The 20583-nt window shown below is 46.4% G+C and overlaps 1 protein-coding gene across 5 annotated transcripts; it reads right to left on the reverse strand.

The window, feature by feature from the left end:
* Positions 1 to 805: 805 nt before the first annotated feature.
* On the reverse strand, positions 806 to 10956 carry LOC307070604 (E3 ubiquitin/ISG15 ligase TRIM25-like). 5 transcript variants are annotated; one of them, XM_079729127.1, is made up of 12 exons: positions 10833 to 10956; positions 10106 to 10194; positions 8302 to 8910; positions 7744 to 7839; positions 6058 to 6291; positions 5642 to 5813; positions 3700 to 3726; positions 3090 to 3371; positions 2824 to 2850; positions 2490 to 2627; positions 2311 to 2370; positions 806 to 2198 (listed from the first exon to the last, which is right to left on the reverse strand). In XM_079729127.1, exons 2-12 carry the CDS (start codon positions 10178 to 10180, stop codon positions 1666 to 1668), a joined length of 2253 nt encoding a protein of 750 aa, XP_079585253.1. In that variant the 5' UTR covers positions 10181 to 10194; positions 10833 to 10956; the 3' UTR covers positions 806 to 1665. The 5 variants fall into 5 exon arrangements, with proteins under 5 accessions (XP_079585253.1, XP_079585252.1, XP_079585256.1 ...); XM_079729126.1 differs by having other exon boundaries at positions 3090 to 3374; XM_079729130.1 differs by lacking the exon at positions 3700 to 3726.
* Positions 10957 to 20583: the final 9627 nt, after the last annotated feature.

Genomic DNA, 20583 nt, shown 5'->3' on the forward strand with positions numbered 1-20583 from the left:
TTTTTTGAAAGACTGAAGCCATGACAGCATAATCGACAGACGACAGACGTCTCGACATTTCTTTTCTGTCACTTCCAGGGTCCAAAACTAACTTTTTCACTTACCAGCCAGGCTGGCTGGTAAGTGAAATTTTTTACCAGCCAGGCAGATATTTTACCAGCCAACCAAATAAAAATTGCTTTTAAGTGTTGTGAATTGCTATCAGTATTATTTAACATGTCATTTGGGTCTAATATGCGATTCTCAATCAATATTTTAATAGTATATGCACTAATACTAGTAGCAATGTATGTTAAAATATGAATCACTGTTTCTGATTTTAGCTCAACCAGACTGCAACAGCCCTATATAAACATGAATATCTGACCAGTGGTGGACAAAGTATTCAAAGACATGACTTAAGTGAAAGTTCTTTTTTTTTAATTCATGTAAAACCATAACCGTAACCCTAATATTCATTCTTCCGGATTCCACCTACGAAAAACACCGGTCACATACAAAGCGGGGAACATAGGGATGACCCCGTTAGATCGGTCTAGCACACAGTCTATACATTATTTTATCACAGGGAGTAAGTTGTAACGTTACGATGGATGGTTTCCATTTGATAACGAGCGAACGAAGCCATAATATTGATAACTCAGAACGACAACTCACTTCACTCAGTTCAGACAACTATACGCTCAATATACAACAGTTAGGAACCAATCAGATCGCTTGATTTATGCCACCCCTTTTATATATATATATATATATATATATATATATATATATATATATATATATATATATATATATATATATATATATATATATATATTTACGTAATTTACCGTTAAAATATTATTAATATATTCGGGCGCAAACAATCCCAGAATGCACTCGCCCGTGATGTGGGCGGGGCGTGATGTCACGCCCCGCCTTCCCGCAGGCCGCAGCGAGACGTACTTGGAGAACTCTGCTGGAAAGACACGTTACTCTGTCAGGAAACTAGCAGTTCTACTGGGCGCGCCAAACAACACCAATGGGTACGCTGAATGGTGGCATCACGCGCTTACGTGCCAAAAGATCGTCTCTGCTGAAAAGACACATTACTCTGTCAGGAAACTAGCAGATACCAGCGTCGTTCTCCTCCAGTAACGAAAAATTAAATTTTCGCCGGTAAAAAAAATAATAACTCGCCAGAGTGGCGAGTGGTCTTAAAAATTTACCAGCCAGAGACAAAATCTACTCGTAATTGGCGAGTGGCGAGTGTTAGTTTTGGACCCTGGTCACTTCCAATCGATGGGGAGCCATGTCACGTTTTCTGTGCTTCAGCCTGTCAGGTTGGTTCCAGTTACGACTTCTCTGCTCCCAGGAGGAACATGATTGGTCGAAACACATTTGAAGTGAAAGAATGTAAAACGGCCCGTGTATGACATACAATTCAGTCTCACGTATCAGACTTAAGACACCCGTGTTTTACTTCTCAAGACACATTTGAACTTCATTAATCATAACACATTTAGGGATTGGCGAGTAGAAAGTGCAATTGTTTGAGTGGTGAAATAATCAGGTTTGTTCAAGCAATTAAGTGTTGTCCCCGTTTATCAAGAAAAGAGTAAATGTATTAGTCTAGATCATACCTAGATCATTTCACGAAGCCAATGGATGCATAGCCACCCCTCAGCCAGACAGCTTGCACAAGGCGATGGAAGAGGTGTTGGAGAAGATCCAGAAGGCCGGGTACACGGCTTGGGTGAAAGGAAACACAAAAGTGTGGAAGGGATTCGCCTTCTCACCAATGCTGTAAAACGTGGCCGTTCCCTCATCACAATCCACCAGCACGCCAACGCGGTTGGCACTGAGACTCTCCAGCACCGTCTCGCTGTTGGCGTGCCAGGCAGACAGCTTCAGGGTGAACCACTCCACGCACCAGGACTGGTCGTTACGGCCCAAGCGACTGGTGGGGCCTTTTCGATCCATGCTCTTGTAAGCCAGCCCTATGCCCACAAAGTTGTTGCTGCTCATCTTCACTTCCCAGTAGTGGCGTCCTCTGGAGAAACCCTTGCAGGTCAGCACCTGGGAGCAGACTGAGAACCGCGCCGGGCCGTCTGGGTAGTTCGCTGGCTCGTCCATCACTGAGGCCTCGGTCAGGTCGTCGCTCAGCTTCACACGTCTGTGGGCCGTCTTTGGATCCAAGGTGAGCACCGTGGCGTCTGTTCAGGGGAAAGGTTTTTCTTTGAGTTCAGGTAATAATAGAGACCCTGAGATTCCTTTACTTGTGTTTAGGGTCATACAGTGTATCAACTGTGAGCACTCTTCACCTACATTTGAGAAGCTCGTGTCTGTCTACGGGGGAGGTAATGCTCGGTGGGACGTTCACAGTTTCTGAAACACAGAAATTAAACAAGAAGAAAACAAGGAACATTTCATGAGGCCATGTTTATGTCTTCAGTGGTATGCACTCAACGATGCAAAATTGTGAAAGGTACTAGATTAAAGATTACCTGGATCCTCAGTTGATTTCCGTTCAGGTGTCCGGCCTCTGGATTGATCTCTCTTATTTACATTCAGAAGGTTCTCCACGGAGCGGGATGCCTTCATCTTCGTCTCACCCTTTTCTTTTTGACCCTGCGCGGGTTTCCCTACATGAAGCAATGTTATAAAATATGTTACTCTCTGGAGGAATGTTATTGTAACACTTAAACCAAGGATTTGAGATGTTTTCATTAAAATAATTTTTCATCAAAATAATCAAAAAGTAAACTGCTGTAAAGGCATTTTTATAATCATTGAATCAATCGTTACTTCAATCGGAAATCGTCTTCGCATATAACTCACCAGTTGCAAATATGCCATTATTGAACTCTGAAAATTAAGAAAGGATATTGGCTTAGGGCTCTGCCGAAGATTTGGAATCTCCCAAAATATTAGTATTTCAAACGAGCTCAATTGCTTTTCGTTGCAAAGAGCTGTTTTGACTATTAAAATGTGTTGGGTCTTTAACCTCATGATCCCAAAAGGACCCTGTACCGGGTTTAGTCCCTCCACCCCCAATTTCAAATACGTCATAAGGAATGTAAACACAAACAAGTGAGCCATCTTACGCTGATGTCTGCCCCTGGGTCCTTGGAACCTTGGAACCGCGAAGGCTGCTGGACCACAGTAGACACCTGGTTGACCCTGGAAGTGCCCGGGACTCTGGAAGTACCCGGGACCCTGGAAGTGCCTGGGACCCTGGAAGGGCCCGGGACCCTGGAAGGGCCCTGAACCATGGAAGGGCCCTGCACCCTGGAAGGGCCCCTGCATCAACGGACCTGGACCACGGGACCTCCCGCGGCTGGAAGACCTAACATGGCTTTGGGGAGGGTCGGGTACCTGGGGTGGCTCTGCTGAAATGAAAAGGCCGGTCATGTTATTCTATATCTTTAGGCTTTCAGAGCAGGGATTTGGGATTGATTTCAGTTTTATACTGGATTGTGCCAATGTGGCATGAATTTGATCGGCGAGTATTAGTTCCTTGCAGGTTTTAAATCAGATGATTGAAAGTTAAGCCAGTCACTTTGAACAAGTTTTCATCAAGTTAATCAAGAACTAAACTGCTGTAGCGGCATTTTATTAATCATTGAATCATTAATTCAATTTGAAAACAAGATATGAAAATGTTTGCTGATTGATTTATGCAATTCATCATCCTTGTCTTCGCATATAACTTACCAGTAGCAAATATGCCATTATTGAACTCTGAAAACAAGAAAGGATATTGGCTTAGGGCTCGGCCGAAGATTTGGAATCTCCCAGAATATTAGTATTTCAAACGAGCTCAATTGCTTTTGGTTGCAAAGAGCTATTTTGACAATTTAAATGTATTTTGGATGGGTCTTTAACCTCATGATCCCAAAAGGACCCTGTACCGGGTTTAGTCCCTGGGTTTAGACGTCAAAAGGAATTTAAACACATGAGAAAGAAGACATGTGACACAGCAATTCCACCTTTTTTAAATGCCAAACGACGTATTTGATAGATTGGATAGAGAGGATTGGCTTTTCGGGTTGAAGAGGTTAAACCTGAGGGAAAATTAATAAGTACCACTATCGACATAGACTACACTTACTTTTTCAGCTCAGTTTCAGTATATAGTGGTACTAATTACATTGGTTGAAAATTATTTTACCCTACACTAATGCACAGAGGTTAACCATCACTATTTGTCACAGGAATTTTGTCCTTATTTTTTTGTTATTTTATTAGTTGTAATTATAATGATAAAACCCATCCACTGCTTCAAAACGCTTGACCATTTAAAATTGATGTCACTTCCTTTCCACCAGTAATATAACACCCTCTGCTACAAGGCCTGAATCCACATTGTTCTCCATGGATCGAATATATATACATAGTAGAGATGGGCGATATGGCCTAAAATCCATATTGCGATATACATTGCAGCCTCTTGCGATAACGATATATATCACGATATAAAATCATAAAATAACCGTTTCAGAACAGGTTACATAGACCCTAAGGAAAGCCAAACTGCTAAATGTATTTAAAAAAAAGAGAAATATAGTATGTCATTTCGAGAACAATTATTGTGAAACACTGTAATCATACAACATAATGTTGCAGATAAATAAAATGAGTATTGGGTTTCTTTCCTTTAGTGCAAACCATTCTAAAAGGCACTACACTTAGTTTAAGTCCTTGGTTCTTAAATGCCACCCAAGATGCAGAGAACAGGAAAAATGGGTGTCTTTCTAGATAAGGAACAGACACTGTACTGACAATTAGGGATTGGCATGATTAATTGATCGATCATTGATTGTTAAGATTTTTGTCGATTACGTGATATTTTTAACCATCAAAAGGAGGTTGACCCAGCCGGAGAGGTGGTCTCGGAGACGTTGCTCAACATGGAGCAAAGAGGAGACTGAACGCTCCATGTTGAGCCACCACCCGACGGTCCGACAAAAGCAAGTAAAAAGTATGCTGGAAAACATAACTTAAAAATGCCGATGCATTTAACACATTCCGAGTCAGGATGAGGGAGAAGGAGTTGGACCAGTCCGCAGATCAATGTATATCACCCTGGATATCCATGATTGTTGACTTTCACCGGTGCTCCCCCCCCCCCCTTTTTCTTTAACGCTTTACAACGCCCCAGACCTTTTTGCCCAATGATTTAACCCATTCAGACCGGATTGCGCATCAATGCGTGTTTACCATTAACCCATTTGTACCGGCTGCGCGGAGCAACATTGTATCTACTAGATACAATGTTGCGCCGCACAGCAGCCGGTACAAATGGGTTAACGTTCTTTGCACACATGCAGGTTTGTTGACGAATTCTGGCACTGTTGCGAAAATTGCAATGTGAAGAGGAATTGCACCAAACCAAAAATTAAACATTGTATTTTGCGTCATCAACAAGCATTATCACGATAGAGCGATAGAATTACAATCTCTATCGTAGGCCATTTCTTTATCGTTTATATTGTATATCGTTTATATCGCGCATTACTAATACATAGTGCAGGTATGATAACCTGAGAACAGCTTCAGTAACAATAAAAACACAGTCAACCTTTGGTTGTAATGGTGCAAAGTCCAGCATTAACAACCACCGTTGATGTGCAGAAGAGACAGTTTAAAGGCCCACCTGGTTTCAGTATCGCTAGTCTCTTCTCAACAGGTTGTTTCAACAGCTCACACAGATAATCCTTGAAGACAACGATGAACGTCTGGGCGCCAATCACGTCCGTGTTGTCCAGATTCACCCGAGGAGTCTTGCACTCAGCATTGACAACAGAAGGCAGGTCCACTGAAGAATCCTTTCCAAAAACAACGTAGATATAATTTTTTGGTATATGCTACACGTGAAGTGAACAGTATTCATGGAGCCTGAGGCGAATAATTAAGTATTACGATATGACAAGTTACTGAGGGTAAACGTTTACCATTGGCTAATTTAAATCCGACACTAGGAGCATATTGCCAAATACCAGCAAATAAAGATGGCTATTTGCGTGCTGTGTCTAACCGAAATCAAGGGGAGCTGAAGTCTTGTCGTCTCACCTGCAGAAAGGCTAGGGTGTCTGACTGACTCAGAAGATCGCTGATGGCGCGTTTGGCACTGTCCATCTCCTGGATATTCTGGGAGAACTTCTTTGTGGCCTTATTGTACTTGGTCTCCCCACTCTGATGGTGGAGGTCCACTGCTTTCATGGCTTCACGCTCCTCTTTGTCCAGCATCTCTCGGATCTGCTGGTACTCTGCCTCCAGCATCTTCTTCCTGCTGGTCACAGATTCCTAGCGGTAGCCCATAACATACATGACAACGTTATACAGGGCTGGGTAATAATTCTATGTCATCATTCATCGTCGTAGAATGGTATTGCATTATCATGAAATCAAGATATGGATTTATCGCGACACCCTGTTTTATCTAGCATATGATGAGATGCTTTGCCCTTAAAATAATCAAAATTAGTTTTATAACAGTTTTAGTCTGATACCATTCTGAAAAGGTCAATATTTTTCAGTGTAATGAACCGCGGTTAGACTGACATTTTTATTTTCTAATTCAGAAGGGGATCGTGACATTTATCGATTTTGTGTCAAATTTCCCATGATTATCATAATACATTTCTTCTAGGGGTGTAACGGTACACAAAAGTCACAGTTCGGTACGTACCTCGGTTTTGAAGTCACGGAACGGTACAGGAGGGTACAGTTCATAGTTAAGGGGAACATTTTAAAAAACTTCTTGCTTGTCAACAACGGAGAATCGCCGTAGATCAGCAGTAATGAAAAAAACAATTGACTCGGTTATGGCATTTGCCCGTTCTGAATACCCAGACGGGTTGTTGAAATAGTGTCTTGAGCTGGGTTTGCACAGCTCGTTTTTTTTTCTCACAGCAACGGTGATAGTAACACCTGGATGGTGCCTTTTCAAATGCGTACGTGTGTGTACATGCAGTACGTAGACACGGAGAGTCCTCTCTGTAGCCGGAGAGCCTGTCGGAGACCCTCTCCGTAGCTTACGTGCGCATCCAATATTTTTTAACTTTCCGTCGACGCAACGGAGACGGCATGGGCTGTGATTGGTCCTCCAAGAAAATCATTTCCGGAATCACTTCTCCGGTTTGACTTTGCACCTTATTTCCTTTGTACATTGTTTCCTTTGCACATTAAGGACCAATAAAACACTAAATAAGATTTGAAGTTTATTTACATCCCGATGGAGAACTGCGAATACTCGAGGGGTCTCCGTAGTTACAGAGTCGGATTACGGAGTAGTATACTCTGGCTGAACAGTCCGGGGGGAACTCCGACTTCAAGTTTTAAATTCCGCATCGCAAAATAAGCCTTTACATTCGCCATATTAACGCTATGTACGCCACATTTACGCACCGCGGTCGACCTCTGTAACTGCCCAGAAGTGCCTGTGACGGTTCGGTACAACTACGTGTGTCGTTACACCCCTAATTTCTTCATAACGTCCTGCCCTGAGAGGAGCAAGGGAGCAAATTAGTTAAAAGGAAATAGCATGATAGGCAAGGATTTGGCTGAACTGGGTTTATGAAGACAGACCGGAGTAGCAAGTGCAGTTTGCAAATAACATGAAATTGTGTATTCCCCTTTTTAAGGTTATCATTGATTTATAGTTCATCATACGATTATGGTGGTCTTTGACCGTGGGGACCCCAATGCATGTACGCAAACAGCAAAGTAATGTTATATATAATGTATTTACTGTACCTTTAACTTGTTCTTTGCCACTATTATCTGGGAAATGGCAGCCTCGGTATTTTCAATCTTTGAATCCAGCAACAACAATTTGGATTTCAAATCAGACTACAGAAAAGAAGAAGTATTAGTTACACACTGAAAAGATAAGCTCTGTCCACAAGTTTGTATGTGATGTTTTGCGCGAATTGTGGGCTTCACTACCGGTTGCTATGAGATCGATGTAAATCAACGCCGTCTGTCATTCATTCATTCATTACAATGTAGGAACACAACCTCACCGAGTTATAAAACAGCAATATAATTATACCTTTGCCCTATGCAGTTACTGTATGGGAAGACGAAGTTAAAAACACAGCTGAGACGTCAGGCGCATTGGGCGGCCGGAAGTGTGGCCCACAAACATTTCCCCAGTAACCACCCCAGGAAACTTGTGAATAACTTTCAATCTTAGAATCCAGCAACACAAATTTGGATTCAAAGTCAGACTGCAGAATAACAATAAGTAAAAAGTTTAAAATAGTAACACACTTATACAATAACAAAAGATGGACACACAAACACACGCACCCCTTTCTGAGCCTTCTGTTCATCGGGAGTCGAGAAGGGGCATCCCTTGTGGACCTGCTGCAGGCAGAAGCTGCAGATGCAGCGGCTGTGTTGGACACAGAAGAACTCCATCGGCTTGTGATGGTCGGGGCAGATGCGCTCGCTCATGTCCACGAGCGGCTCTCTGAGCTGGTGCGCGCGGTAGTTCGGGTTGTCGAGGTGGGGACGAACGTGCTCGAGGCAGAAGGACGCCATACAGGTGAGACAGGTCTTGGCCGCCTCGGAGGCCATACACGTATCGCACATCACGATGGGCTTTTTGTCGGCTTCCTCTTCCTTCTTCTCAAACCCGAAGTCGGTCATACCGGAGCGGGTTCTGAACGTTTCCACCACAGTACTGAGCACCGTGTTCTTCTTGAGCTCTGGCCTGGTGGGGAAGTGGGCCCGACATTGAGGGCAGTCGTAGCTCTCCTTCCAGCTGGAGGTAAGACAGTCTTGACAGAAGTTGTGTCCGCATGAAATCGTCACCGGATATTGGAAGAGAGAGAGGCAAATGCTGCAGGTGAGCTCGTCCTCCATATCTTTTAGATATTGATCATGGCTGGTTGACTCTATTTCTGCCATGGTGGTCTGCAGTGGTGGACAAAGAACACAACTACTTTACTTGAGTCAAAGTATAGATCCACCTCGCCAAATATATCTCCAATACAAGCTAAGTTGTTAATTTCTCCTTCTTGACTGGAGTTCTTCAAAATACCTCAGAATTCAAATGTATCGTTGCCACAATGCATTTACAGAACATAATGACTCTGAAACAAACTACTGAATGCAGTGGAGTAAAAGTCATACGTTTCCAAATAAAAGTACAGATACTATATAATAACAGTACTCAAATAAATGTACTTCGTTACTGTCGACCCCTTGGTCTGTTGCAATAGAAAAACGTATTCACACCAGGAAATTCCTTTAGTTCGCTTTCTTTGGTCCGGACCAAAACACCGCGTTTATTTTTTGGTTGAACGGTCCAACTCCTTCTCCCTCATCCTGGTGCTGAATGTGTTATATGCATCGTCATTTTTACGTGTTTTTTCCAGCATCATTTTTACGTGCTTTTGTCAAACCGTCGGGTGAAAATGAGTCGTGGTTAAACATGGAGCAAAGAGGAGACGGAATGTCTATTGGATATCGAACCCAAATATCCAATAGACGTTCCGTCTCCTCTTTGCTCCATGTTGAGCTATGACTCATTTTCCCCCGACGGTCCGACAATGTGCTGCTAATCTTGGAGATACCGCTGATCAAACAATAATTCCCATAAGGCGCGCCGGGCGGGTGCCTGTGCCACGTCCAAAGAGGCGTATGATTTTTAAGTAGATCGGACAGTGGTACGATCGCTTTCACACCTCAAGCGAACCGTACCAGGGTTCGTTTCGAGACGAACAGAGACCACCTTTCCGGCTGGGTCTCGGTCCTGTTTGGTCCGCACCAGAGTTCGATGGTTTGTATTCACACCAGCCCAAACGGTCTGCACCAGCGACCTTTTTGGTTTGGTTCGAACCAAACAAGGCAGGTGTGAATACGCCCGTGCCGTGGCGTAGGCCTACACAACAACATGCCCGAGGCCAGCTTGTCAGTAACCGGATAGTAGAATGACCCGTAAAACATTTGTCATCACATTTGCACGCACACTTGACACTTAAACAATCCTAAACCGTTTTTTGGATTACTAGAGGGACTTTAATTCTCCAGTCCTTCAGTTATCTGGTAAACGTATGGGTGATGGGGTTTAAGTCCATAAAATAAATAAAAACAAAGGGTAACTTACACTGAGGGCTGTGTGTTTCTGGGGCTCCAGCTTGACGGCGAGGTGGGTCCGGTATTGAGGGACGTCGTCGGCCATGCGCACTGCTCAGTCTGCGGAGAAACGAAACCAGGGAACGGGTGACGTGAGGTCGGGAAAACGAAACCTAACTGAAAGATAACACGATGTGGGCGTATTGAGTCATACTGTGGGCAAAACTCTTTACTTATTTTATCTAAGAAATAAGAACACTGTACGTAGTAAATTATATTGTGAGCCAAACTCTTTATTTATTAATTTTATATAAAAAATAAGAATACATATTGTATGTGTAGCCTTCTTGGTAAATTACATTTGAGCCAAACTCATTTATTTATTTTATAAATAAGAATACATAAATAGTCATGTTTTCTTCAACAGGTGTGTTTTTAGCTGACACATTACATGAACTGTTGACATGCGCTTGAAATTAAAAGGAACAGTGAGCCCCAAATCATTAGCTTAGTTTTTAAAGTTGTGTTTGTTTTTTTTGCCTATTGATGAGACTATTGATTCGACAAGGGTTAAAGCCGAGGAGGGGGATGCTTTCATATCTGCCCACAACATCGCTCATTACAACGATCATACACAAAGTGAACGAAGGTCGCCATTGCATTTGGCTAATTTATTACACAGCATCACTCATTATAACGCTCATATCGCTGACATAAATCTAGACAAGCACGCCATTTATATTAAAACAACGACCTACCTTTATGTCTTTATACCTGCACGGACAAGGCTGTCAAAGCGACCACTTCAATCCATTCGTTGTTCACTCTACAGGTGCGGCCCATCCTGTATCGCTACGTTGCACTTCCTCATCATGTGACTCGTACAGTCCAGAATGGAAAAGCTGGCTGTGCAGGTAAGCCAAATGTAACTATGTGTCACTCCCTTTATTGCACATACTTGGGTGTGTATCAGTGGCGGCTGGTGTTTTTTTTAAAGTGAGGGAGGAAGGACTGCGCGCTTTGTTGCCATTGGCCTGCTTGCACTGTTAGTGGCGTATGGTGGCATAAGTATGTGAGACTTAAGTTGTTGTGGTGTTTTGGTGAACTACAAAATAGCAGGGAGGGATAATTACGTGAATTGATACAAATCCACCAGCATTGTACTTTGAAAGCTGGCGGGCTGCATGTCTTGGTCTACAAGGGCAGAAGGAAAGGATGCAAAGCCAATTAGTCAATTCAGGCCTACTCTTGATTTGTTAAACTAAATAAAAATATCTGGGCCTATCATTGGGCCTATTTTTGCCCTCAATGACTGAAGCTATTGGTTTTAAGCCCAAAAGTGTTGCAATTTAAAATGCATCATGCTCTGAATCATTCTTTCCACAATATCAAACAGAATGGTCAGAGTAACAAACAATTAAAAGAACAACAAGAACATTATTTCACAACAATTTACGTGGGCTGCAAGTAAGCCTAACATTGTTTGAGGCAAATGTGGATCTTAATGGATGTTTCAGAATGTTGGTCATGGTGTAAAGCCAATTAAGATTGAGGGACTTGGCTACCTGGAGGGCAACAAACGCCAAAAAAAAAAGGCGACGAACAGCGGCCAGCAAGGGGAATTGCAGCCTTGCAGATTTCCAATACTACAATCAATCAACTGTTTAGACCATGTGTCACAAAATGTTCAAATTAGATATTAAGAAAAGATAAACCTACTCGGAACTTGTGACCATGCACAGCACCCGCTGTTGTGTTCATTGCTTTGAAGCTGGCAACGTCTCGACCAGACTTGGGAGTTTGGAGATATTTACATTTATCTTATAGAGAATCCGTCACCTTGGCCGTGCTCACATCTAGCGTTTTTTGTAATAGGCAAAAGTTGAGGCGGCCGGTTTTTCAAAAAAATAAAAGCTGGCAGCGTTTTTTGTCCTAAAAGAGCCGAGGGCGTTTTTTCTATCGCCTAGTAACGAACCCATTCTAGACCCGATGTTACTCGCCTACTACGTATCCAGGCTAGAGACCATTAGACACGTCGTAGATCTCAACATGTTCTGTAATTAAAACTATTAATCGCTCCACCGGCACTTTCCCGAGTGATTTGTTCGCCATTGTTTCTTTTTTTGACAGTTGAGTTTCCTTCGTGACGAAGCGTCAATGTTCCGCTTGTGATTGGTCAGTTGCCAAAAAGACGCCTGACGTCGGCCACTTTCTTCCTGAAAGTTGAACTTTTTTCAACGCTCCGTATGGCAGGAAAAAACGCTGGGAGAGGCGTTTAAAAAAACGGCTGCGACTTTTTCCAGAAACACTCTGCTCCATAGGAATATAATGTAGAACAAGCGCTGGCAGATTTAGAAAAACGCTTGATGTGAACACGGCCCTACACCGCACAAAAAATGAAAGCCTGCAAAAGTACGGTTAGCTAACTTTTTTTCAAGAGTGGGTGGGTTAACAACGTTGTCGTAAAGTAAAAAACAGGAATATCTTCATAATCAAAGCAAAGGTGAGTTACTATTTAGCTAGCTACCCGCAAAACGATCAACAAATAGGTTTCTTCTGAATCAAATAACTTTTAAGTAGCTCTTGTATTGACCAAGTAATGCGGCAGCGTCCACACAAGTTACATTTTCTCAAGCATTTATGAAGTTCCAGCGCAGCGGAGCTTTTTGCTGCACTCTGAAATAAAACTGCTTAGGATCGTTTAGTGACGCCTCCGCCAGTGTTGCCAGATTGGGCCAGAATTCCCGCCCAATCTGGCAACACTGGCGATCCCCATGACGGCGGAGGGAGGGTTATTTTCATTTTGAAGTAATCGCAACTATAATGTGTAATTAAACAATATATATTACTTATTGCAAATTCTAATATAGACAATTATAGACTTATAGACAATAATACAGTTTTTCTCCTTTTCGGATGGGATCCGGTAAAAACATAACCCCGGCTTCACTCCTCGGCGGTTAGTACATCCAATCGCACAACTGTCTGGCATATCGTTTTCACCTCAAAATACCAACTTTTGTTTGGTTTGGTAAAACTCGCGATGTCCTGGCAGATCCTTGATTAGGTTGATAAGTTTCGTTGCTAGAGAACGTTGTTCTTGCCCGCCAGCCAGTCTGCGTGACGTCATGTGCAAAGTATGAATAAGCGAACAGAGCCGCACTGTACCGCAACGAACAGTAGCGCACCGCTCGGTGGAAACGAGGCATAGACTGAGCGGGTTCGTTGGTTCTCGTAGCCTATACTTGAGGGGATAACCCCTCCCTCCAGGCTGCTCCACAGCCAGGTCTCCTGCTAATTGTCTCATGCGCTATAGAGTGGCGAAGTCACGCCCCTTCCGGTAGAGCCCATGGGACCTATGAGATCGAAAAATATGAATGGGTTTCAATGGAGGGAAAGTAATTATTTTCTGGTCCCGGTCTTTATATGCCCTGGATTACACATATGTTGTTTGTGGATTTAAATGATAATTTTTCATGCAAAGAAATAAAAAAATAAATAAAGAAGTTTGATTATGTTAGGTTTTGTGTAGACCGACAATCTCCCCATCGGCATAACTGAAACCCTCCACATGCCCCGATTTATAATGGTTTTCACCTCTTTCGATGCTTTTATCCTCCCCTTGGAAAAAAAAAAGGCGGTGAAGTGGAGCAGAGAGATCGCCATGTCTGTACCGGTGTGAGTACCAAATGTGTTTTCTTTCAATATTCGCTCGGTATCTCACTATGGGACACGCCCCTCGCGCTTGTCCCCCAGAAGCAATTTTACATTACGCCAGTCGTGACTGGCCAACAGATGTGACGTCTGCCTGCAGGGGAGGGACTCCATCCTACTACATAAGTCCCGTCGTCACGTCATCTCTTCAGTCTTTAACCTCTTCTCGCTCCTAGAAGCACCTCTCGGACAGAAGTTGTGGACGGCTTAGCAAACTGTTCCCAGAGCGAGCTAACCCCTCGGTCACCGAACGCTAGCCTACATCGCTGCAACTGACCTCTGTGAGGCAAAACAAAGCTAGACTGTCACCAAACAGTAGCTGCTACTATCCGTACTAGCTGCTAGTACCCACACTAGCTGCAATCCACGTGCCCAAGCTGACCTGTCACCAAACAGCGGCTGGGCATAAGCGGAAAGCGGAGACCATGCAGTTCGAGGTTGAACCTACCCTAACCGAGGGCTCGGGGAAGCCTCCGACAAAGTCCTGCGTGTGCGGGAACAAGATGTCGGGAGCGGATAGCCACACCGCCTGCATTCGCTGCCTTGGGCTGGAACATGCCAAGGCTGCCCTTGAATTCCCGGCCACCTGCGAGCATTGCGCGCGGTTTACTAATAAAACCCGCAAACGCCGGCTGAATAAGCAGGCGAAGCTCTTCGCAGAAGATCCGGTAATGGGGGTAACCGACCCACCACTACCGGAGCTAGCGGGAGGTTCCCTGGGGCTCGCCGCCCCCATGCCAGCTGGGGGCGGGGAGGGAGGGCCAGGGCGCCAGCTGGGGATCGGAGGTGAACCTCACCGAAGCTTCCCACCCGCTGGAGTTGACTCAACCCGACGCTATCGAGGCTAGCCTGCTGGCAGGGCCTGACGAGGCCGAGGGCGGTTACTCCGAGTCGGGGGAGGAATCTATTAGCCTCGGCTCTGACGAGGATGATGATTCTTTTTCCCCCCGCACCGCGTCGCCTATGGTGGTCGGCGGCGCGTGCACCAGCTCCCTGAACCCGGCCGTCAGCATGGACCTCCACGAGGCCTGCAAGAGGGCGGCTGCGAGGCTGAACATCGAGTGGCCTAAGCCCCCGGTGGAGACCGCCACATCTCGCTACGAGGGCAAGCGACTCCCAAAGGCGAAGACCTCGACCAGCCTGCTACTTCCGGCCTTTCCCAAGAGAGAGTGCCTGGATGAAGCGACTCGGTCTTGGAGCAAGCCTCTCTCAGCCAAGATCCCTGTCCAGGGTGGATCAGGGTTGGATTGGGCCGGTATGGAGGAAAAGGGGTTCTCCCACCTGCCTCCGGTTGAACCACTGCTGGCGTCGCACCTCCACCCCACGCAGAAGTCCGCCATGACTTCGGCGAGCCCTACACTGCCGTCCAGAGCCGACTCCTTCCAGTCGTCAATGACCGAGAAGGGCTACAAGGCGATGGCCAAGACGGTGAGGGCCCTCAACGCATCGTCGTTGCTGCTGGCCTACCAGGCTGAGCTGGAGGTCAACATGTCATCGTCACCAACCCCAGCCCTCTGGGATGAATTGTGCGTGGTGACGGACCTGTGCCTACGCCTTCACAGGAGCGCTGTCCAAGCGTCCGGAAGGGCCATGGCGCTGATGGTCGCGCAGGAGAGAGCAAGGTGGCTGAACCTGTCCAGTCTCTCTCAGCGGGAAAAAACCCAACTCCTCGATGTGCCTGTGGACCCGAAGGGCCTGTTTGGCCCAGCGTATGACGTCATGCTAAAACGCTGGGAGGAGAAAAAGAGGGAGGGTGAGGCGCTGCGTCTGTGTCTTCCCAGAAGAGCGCCTTTCCCCGCCAACGCACCTGGCCAGGTGTTCACCCAGCCCCGCGCTCCTCCGCCGGCTTACCGCATCCAGAAGCGTCAGCCCCACTCAACCCACGGTGCCGGCCGGGGCCAGAACAAGCCGCCGGAGCACAGTGGCGCGTGGGCGAGGAAACCACCCGCGCCCGGGGCGGCGCCAGGTGGCCGTGCGGCCCCTTCGGCTACTCAGGGAGCCGTGAAGAAACGGCGCGCTACCTGAGGCGCTGTGGCCAGGGGGGTATGGCGGGCCCGGCCAGACGCCGTCGCCTGCCCCCCTAGATGTTCTGTTCCAAACCCGGTTCCAGAAAGGGTTACAGAGGGCGTGTTCCAAGCCCTGCAAAAGGCGTGCAGAAGGCCGTTCAGCCTTCACAGTTCACGGCGCGAAGGAGAGAAGGGTCGGACCTGCAGAGAGCTCGGTGGAGCGGCAGCAGTGTCTCGCAGACGCATGCATATGTATAAGCACACGCCAGTGCCCAACATCACGCATGTGTCCCCCTTCCCCAAATCATTGTTCATTAAAAATGTTCTGTGCCAGCAAGCATCCAGGCTCCGAGCCGAGGGCGCAGCTGATTGTGAAAACAGAAAAAATGAAAAAAATGATAAACATAAAAAAGGAACAGAATGTAATAAAACGGTGCCTGGTGGGCACAAGCGCCGGTGCGCAGCCCACCATGCCCGTTCTGCCCGGCACGACAGCGGGACCAGCGACGCTGGGGCCGCTGTCTGGTCGGGCTCAACAGTGGCGTGCATGTGGTGCGTCAGATTGGGTTATAAAAACTGTAACCACCGGCTACAGGCTCCAATTTGCGTCCACTCCTCCCTGTTTCAACAGGATACTGCAGTCGCAGGCCCGTGGAGAGAAAGCTCGTGTTTTACAGGAGGAAATCACCTCTCTAAAAAACAAACAGGCTATTCAGATCGTGCCACCGGAGAAAAACCAAAGCGGTTTTTACTCGAGGTACTTTCTAGTCCCAAAGAAGGGAGGGGACCTCCGGCCGATATTAGATTTACGCGCTCTCAACAGATACATGAGACAGTACAGTTTCAGGATGCTGACACACGCCGCTCTCATACGCTTCGTGCGCCCGGGAGGCTGGTTCACGAGCAGAGATCTGAGGGACGCTTATTTCCATATCCCCATTTATCCTCCTCACAGGAAATATCTCAGGTTCGCCTTCCAGGGCGTAACATACGAGTATTTGGTTCTCCCGTTCGGCCTTTCGTTAAGTCCACGGGTGTTTGTGAAGTGCACGGAGGCTGCTATCGCGCCCCTCCGGTTGAAGGGAATGCGTTTAGCAACGTACATAGACGACTGGCTTCTAGCCACACAGTCATCCCAGGAGGCTCAGGCGCAAACCAGCGTGCTCATATCGCACCTAATGTCCCTGGGTTTCACAATAAACGTGAAAAAGAGTGTTTTGGTCGCCACTCAAAGCATAACGTTCATAGGCCTGTGCCTCAATTCAGTGACGTTCAAAGCACGTCTATCCGCGGAGAGAGTGGAAGCCTTTCAGGCTTGTCTGGCATTTTTTCGCAGGGGGACGATGTTGAAGTTCAGAACGTGCCTCAGACTTTTGGGTCTGATGGCGTCGGCGCTGGTAGTAGTCCCACTTGGCCGCCTCCATATGAGGCCGGTCCAGCGATGGGTTGCATCACCCGGACTGAACCCAACGTGCCATGGCCATCGCCGAGGTTTGATCTCCATGGCGTGCGTCTTGGCGCTGCGTCCTTGGGGACGCGCGTCCTTTCTGACTACAGGCGTTACCATGGGAACTATCCTGGCAAGGAAGGTCCTTTCGACGGATGCCTCCCGGGCGGGCTGGGGAGCTGTCTACGAGGGCAGAACAGTGAATGGCACATGGAGCTCACATATGCAGTTTGTTCACATAAACTGCCTGGAGCTTCAGGCGGTGTCACTGGCGCTGAAACATTTTCTTCCCTTTCTGAGAGGGCAACATGTTCTAGTCAGGACGGACAACACCAGGGTGGTGGCGTATATAAACCGTCAGGGGGGGCTACGCTCCCCTCAAATGCACACGTTGGCACACAGACTGACCATGTGGGGCCACGCCCACCTGTCGTCGCTGAGAGCAACGCACGTACCGGGCGCGCGGAACTGGGGAGCAGATTTGATGTCCAGGGGCGACCCTCGCTACAAGGACTGGAAACTCCACAACGTGGTCGTGAACCAGATATGGGAGAGATACGGTCGCGCAGGGGTCGATCTCTTTGCATCAGAGGAGAACACTCAGTGCCCTCTGTTCTATTCCCTGACCGGTCGGAGCGCCCCGATGGGGCTGGATGCTTTGGCATACGAGTGGCCACGCGTCCTCCTGTACGCTTTTCCCCCATTAGAACTGATCATTCCTACTCTCGCCAGAGTGCGAGAGAAGGGTCATGCGCTGATCCTTATAGCCCCCCGTTGGCCGGGAAAATATCGGTTGGCGGAAATAGTCCAGTTGCTGTGCAGCCAGCCTTGGCCTCTGCCTTTACGCAGGGATCTCCTGACGCAAGCGCATGGGGAAATCTTCCGTCCTCATCCGGAACGCATGGCTCTGTGGGCCTGGCCCGTGAAAGGATGAACCTAACGACGGATGGACTCCCTTGGAATGTCATTACGACTATCCAGGGCGCCAGGGCTTCCTCTACGCGTTACGCATATGACGGAAAATGGCGTGCGTTCGAGGAGTGGTGCGCGAAAGCTGGGGAAATAGCTTTCCAGAGTCCCGTGCCTGTTATTCTGACATTTCTACAGGACTTGCTGGATAAAGGCAGGGCTTTCTCCACGGTCAAAGTGTACTTAGCCGCAATATCGGCTTGTCACATAGGTTTTGGGGACAGAACGGCAGGTCAGCACCCGATCGTTTGCCGGTTTATGAAAGGTGCACGCCGTCTTCGGCCGGTGTCGCGGAGCTTGGCTGCTCCGTGGGATTTATCTACGGTGCTTGATACACTGTCACGCCCACCGTTTGAGCCCTTACAACAGGTAGAGCTTAAGACGCTCTCATTTAAAACGGCTTTGTTGCTCGCGTTGGCCTCGGCTAAGCGCACGAGTGAAATCCATGCGCTGTCGGTTAGTCCGACATGTATGCAGTTTTTGAGGGGGAACTCAAAGGTTCTATTAAAGCCGAATCCTGCGTTTGTTCCCAAGGTATTTGACTCGGCAGTGTCATACCGCCCTATTGAGCTGTTGGCTTTCCATTCTCCTCCTTTCTCCTCCCAGGAGCAGGAGCGGCTGAATGCGCTCTGCCCGGTGCGGGCTTTACGCGTCTATGTTGATAGGACGGCTGGATTCAGGAAATCGGAGCAGCTGTTTGTATCATGTGCTACGTCACACCTGGGAAAGCCTCTCTCGAAGCAGCGTTTATCACACTGGATCGTAGAGGCTATAGCCATGGCTTATAATAGCGTGGGTTTGGAACCCCCTATCGGCCTGCGCGCACATTCGACTCGCGGCATATCCGCATCCTGGGCACTGTTTCAGGGGATCTCAGTGGAAGAGATATGTGCGGCTGCCAGCTGGGCGACGCCTCACACTTTCGCTAGATTCTACAGGTTGGATGTTACTGCGCCTAATCTGTCTCACACAGTCTTGAGCGTTGGATCAGTGAACATGCCTGTTTGATGGGTTTGCACTGGTACTTCTTTGGCAATACGGGAGTTACTATATCCCATAGTGAGATACCGAGCGAATATTGAAAGAAAACTTAAGGTTAAGAAATTAACCAAGGTTTTCTGATATATGAGTGAGGTATCTCACCAGACCACCCTCCTTGCCCGGAGCGAGGAAGAGGTGTTTTTGCCTATAGACTGAAGAGATGACGTGACGACGGGACTTATGTAGTAGGAGGGAGTCCCTCCCCTGCAGGCAGACGTCACATCTGTTGGCCAGTCACGACTGGCGTAATGTAAAATTGCTTCTGGGGGACAAGCGCGAGGGGCGTGTCCCATAGTGAGATACCGAGCGAATATATCAGAAAACCTTGGTTAATTTCTTAACCTTAAATTCGGGGGTCCTAGATGCGCAATAATGACGCACTTCCTGTAAACGATGTCATTAAATGCGCATGCGCATACTAAAACGCTGACTAAAACGTTTTTCCGCTCTTTAGGTAAGTACTGTATTAACGATCTCCTTTTCTTTTCTAATCTATGAATAAAAGAGGCGTTTTTATGTGACTAAACACGCCACAAACTATTCGAAGCAGCATACTTGAGAAATAAAACAAAATAACTACAGCCAACTTATAATAAAGCAAAAACAATATAAATAAAATAGATAGAAATTTTAAAAATGAACTAAATTTGTATGAAGTTGTGTGTGTGTGTGTGGGGGGGGCTTTTGTAGGTGATAATTACCCTTAACCTAATACCATTGAATTAATTGTTTTCTGGCCTTAATTCTGAAAACTGCCTTTGTCTTTGTTTATTTCATTTATTTTCACAGAAATGGAAGGGTTTTATACTGAAGTCAAGCATTACCTCAATCTAAAAACATACCACAGCTTAACAACAACCGTCCCAAACCCAGAGAGCAGGAAGGCCAACATTAGGAGGGTCTCAAAGACCTACTTTCTGAAAGGTAAGTCACATTGTGTCAAACACAAATGCACATTTGAGCCAGTTTATCGGAAGTATTCTGTATTGGCACTATTCCTTTGCTTTTTTCTTCCAAGTACTGCCCAAAACATTTGCATTTTATTTTGTTTTATGAAACCATATTCGACTTGCGCATTGTTGCGAGTTGGAATTTCACATCGAACAGATACTTTAAACTGTGCTAAAAAAAAAGCAAATTGTTTTTTTGCCACCAAGATAATATATTTCTTATTTACTGCCATTTGATTTCTTTTGTTTTTCCTCAGAATGTTATCGTTTGATTTTGCTTGTGTATGTGTGACATAATAACACGACAATGTAGAAATGCTCAAAGATGTTTAAAATATTAACTTTCTCAATGACAAATGCGTTACACTTTTTCTATTTTAAA

This window comes from Pollachius pollachius (assembly GCF_949987615.1).
Source record: "Pollachius pollachius genome assembly, chromosome: 2".
NCBI lineage: Eukaryota > Metazoa > Chordata > Actinopteri > Gadiformes > Gadidae > Pollachius > Pollachius pollachius.